This window comes from Galeopterus variegatus, unplaced genomic scaffold (genome assembly GCF_000696425.1).
Source record: "Galeopterus variegatus unplaced genomic scaffold, G_variegatus-3.0.2 Scaffold3586, whole genome shotgun sequence".
In the NCBI taxonomy this organism is placed as follows: domain Eukaryota; kingdom Metazoa; phylum Chordata; class Mammalia; order Dermoptera; family Cynocephalidae; genus Galeopterus; species Galeopterus variegatus.
Window position 1 is genome coordinate 257,593 of NW_007729697.1, and position 3,810 is coordinate 261,402.

Here is a 3,810-nt window from a genome sequence, read left to right on the forward strand (position 1 = left end):
CCCCACCCCCATCCCCATCCCCGCCATAGTTCTCAAAGTGAGTTTCCTCAAATGGCAGCATCAGCATTATGGAAACTTGTAGAAATGCAAATTCTCAGGACCCATCCCAGACCTACTGAATTAGAATTTCTGGGAGTGGACTTAGCAACTGTGCTTTATTTTAACAAGCTCTCCAGTTGATTCTGATGTGAGATCAATTTTGAGAAGTCTGCTGTGCTTTAGTCTCATGTCCATATTATTCTGTTCACACTTTCACATAAACAAATCACTGGCTGTTGTCCTGTCTACAGAATCTTTCCACTTAGTCCTTTAGAAAGATGGTTGACCAATTCCCACACATTCTTAATCTCTTCACTGAATTTTCTTTTCGTCTTTTTGCCTTAACTGACTCTGGTCCACTTCTCTTATAGAGTCCTCCCATAGAGGGTGTTCACTCTCCCAAACACCAGGTAAGCTCATGGTCTGGAAAGGGAGGTACTCATCCCCTAACTTCCTGTAACTCCAAACACATTTGGATAAAAATCCCACTTTCTCTGAAACTCTCCATTCCCATGGTTTCACTTGTCAACTGTGTATGACATTAGACTACCAAATTTCTTTCATGATGTTGAGACCAGGAACCACTCTCTATCTGACATTTCCACCTGGATATTCCACAGGAACCTCAAACTCAATCTGTACAAATCTTAACCTGCTGTGTTGGCCAACTCTGTTCTTATATTGTCTAATAGAAATAAATAGTATCACCATTCATCTATGCAATTACCCAAGTCCAAAACCTAAAAATCATTGATGGACTCCCTTACTGAAACATTCAGCTAATTACCAATTACTGTAAGTTTTACCTTCTGTAAATTCTCCAACTCTCTCCATCACAACTGCCATTTGTAATCCCTCCTTATTAGGATTACAGCAATAGCCTTTTAACTACTTACTCTCCCTCCAGTACTGCACTCCTCCAATTCATTTTAAAGCCCTCAAATTTCAAGAGCATTTATTTTTAAGTCATGTGGTACTTTATGATATGTGAATTATACTTCAATTTTAAAAAATCATATGGTCATATAATTTTAATATTTCCATTCCAAATCTATCATCACTCATCACAAGTTTGAAATCTAGCTCTTTTATTCAATAGTTCTGGGTCACCAACTTACTGACAGTATTTTTATCACGAAGAACATCAATCAAAAAAGGAATCATCAAGTTAGATCCAAATGAAGACTTACAACTTAAGAAAGCTGTAATTAGTCATTCCATCCATGTAGACAGTATGGTACTTTACTGCAACAAATTTTAGTTTTTGTTATAAACAGTGGCAATTCAACATATATTTATAAGATGAGCAAAATAAGAACATTGTAGAAAGAAATACTGAAATCCATGGGAAAAAAACATTTTGAAAAAATTAAAACTCACTATACATACCTGTAAGAGCAGAATTGTTCATGGTAAAAGGTCCGTTAATGATGCCAGAAGGAAGAAGCTCATCAGGTCCCCGCTGAAAAGCAAAACCAATGTTCAGTTAATAAAACAAGTTTTAGAGAATGGCCCGTATATTTACTACTAAAAATATTAAAAGCTAATAATATTACTTCATCTTAGAACGAAGTCATTTAAGGGGAAGTCCTTGAGAAAATCTACAGACTGAAAGTGAGTTGCAGAGTAAGGAAAATTATCACACATCCACATGATTGTTAGTTATTAAAAAAAAAAAAAAGAACTGCCATCAGAGATACCAACAATAATTTTGCAACCCTTTCTAATCAAACTCAGTCCTCCAAGATGTTATGTTTTAAATATAAAACTGTATTTAGGGGGATTGCATTATGACGTTGTTTTTGTCGTACATATTTACATACAAATAATTTGAGTAGTCCTCCCTAATAATCCTAACTTTTCAACACCTACAAACTCAGTCCTCCAAGATGTTACGTTTTAAATATAAAACTGTATTTAGGGGGATTGCATTATGACGTTGTTTTTGTCGTACATATTTACATACAAATAATTTGAGTAGTCCTCCCTAATAATCCTAACTTTTCAACACCTATATGTTTATTTTTTTATTTTTTTAAATTTATTTTGTTAAAGATGACCGGTAAGGGGATCTTAGCCCTTGGCTTAGTGTTGTCGGCACCACGCTCAGCCACTGAGCTAACCGGCCATCCCTATATAGGGATCCAAACCCACAGCCGTGGTGTTATCAGCATCGCACTCTCCCGAGTGATCCACGGGCTGGCCCCTATGTGTTTAAATAGAACACAAAGACACAATTCATTTCTATATTTGCCAATTTCTTTATAATCAGTAATTTTTCATTCATTAATCCTCAAAATGATGTTTAATATCTACTGTTTCTTAAACAACTACTGTTTTCAGATAATAGTTTTGACCTAATTCCAAATCTGAACTGTCAATGCTAAAAGGTAAGTCAGACAAGCTTTTCATTGTAATTTATAAGATCTACTACCAAGATTTAAAAGTTTACATTTAGAAGGACAATGAATACCACATACAAAGTTAAAACTAACCTATTTTAAATAGTACTATTTGTTTAGCTTGGTGAATTTTTAAGAATGAGTATTTTGGTCTATTGGATAATAAAACAATCTCCAAACAATCCTACAAATAATAGAATAGCAACAGTGTTCATGGAAAGACTCATAGTATCTTTTAATTCTACTCTTCCAAAAGCTTTTTGAAGAACCCTCATATTTAATGTTTAGTCTTAAACATTAAATATGCAGTCAAATGCTCTACCACTGAGCTATACCCCCTCCACTTGTACCACTTTCATAAGGAACAACTTCAGCCTTTGCTGAAGAAAGATAAACTACCACTGTGCTTGCATAATAGAAATACAATTAAGCAATTCTTGTTTAAAATGGAAATAAACTGTATCCATGTATTCTACTTTAAAAGGGGGGGGTATTGAAAACTCAGGATTCTTAGGGAGGGCTACATATACTATTGTTTAAAACTGCAAAGAAGGTAAATTTTTACACTTTTAAATACAGTAAAACTCTAACTGTGCCAACATGGGTTTCACATATGAGGGATTTGGTGTTAGAAGATAAATATATCTTCTACATATATGTGAGTTTAACATTAATATGTCTCTATGTTAATCAAGTTAATTTGATCTTAGAAACCACTTGGAGGTCACTTTAGCTCTTTCTAGACTTGCAGGAGTATGTTAAAAAGTCAACTAAAACTTAATTCTAGGTGGATTGTAGGTTGAAATGTAAAAGGCAAAACACTAAAGACTCTAGAAGGAAAGTAAAGGAATATATTCATAATCTTGAGGGTTAGGAAAGATTTTTTAAACTAAGAAACAAAAAGCACAACTATAAAAATATTGATAAACTAGACAACATTAAAACTAAAAATTTTATTTAATAAAAGACACCATTAGGAGAGTAAAAAGACAAGTCATAGAATGACAGAAAATATCTGTGATACATATAGCCAACAAAGGGTTTATATCTAGAACTTACAAAGAAAAAGGAAAAAAAAAAAAAAAAGTACTAGGAATCAATAAGAAAAAGTCAAGAAAACAGAAAACAACCAAAGACCTAAATAGGCATCTCACAAATAAAGTGGTAGACTGTATTACTGTTCTAAAGTATTTGCACCCTCTCCTTTTCCTAAGAAAAGATTAGGCATCCCCATTCACGGCCATGAGACTTGCAATGCCTCCTGTTGGAGGATAACTCTCTGCCCCACTAACATTTGAGCACAGTCTTATAATATCCCTATGGAATTTAAATTTAAATTTAAATTTAAATTTAAATGGCTGGGACCTAC

At 33.9% G+C, this 3,810-nt stretch overlaps 1 protein-coding gene across 2 annotated transcripts in view; it reads right to left on the reverse strand.

Moving 5' to 3' along the window:
* PTBP3 (polypyrimidine tract binding protein 3) overlaps nt 1-1,508 on the reverse strand; it is a 77,066-nt gene extending 75,558 nt beyond the window's left edge. The window contains exon 1 of one of the 2 annotated variants that reach the window (XM_008585471.1): nt 1,429-1,508. Coding sequence is in view for 1 of the 2 variants with exons in the window: in XM_008585470.1 (XP_008583692.1) it covers nt 1,429-1,450 (22 nt within the window). In the remaining variant the exon portion in view is untranslated. The remainder of the gene's footprint in view (nt 1-1,428) is intronic. The other variant, XM_008585470.1, reaches the window with a different exon arrangement.
* Nucleotides 1,509-3,810: the final 2,302 nt, after the last annotated feature.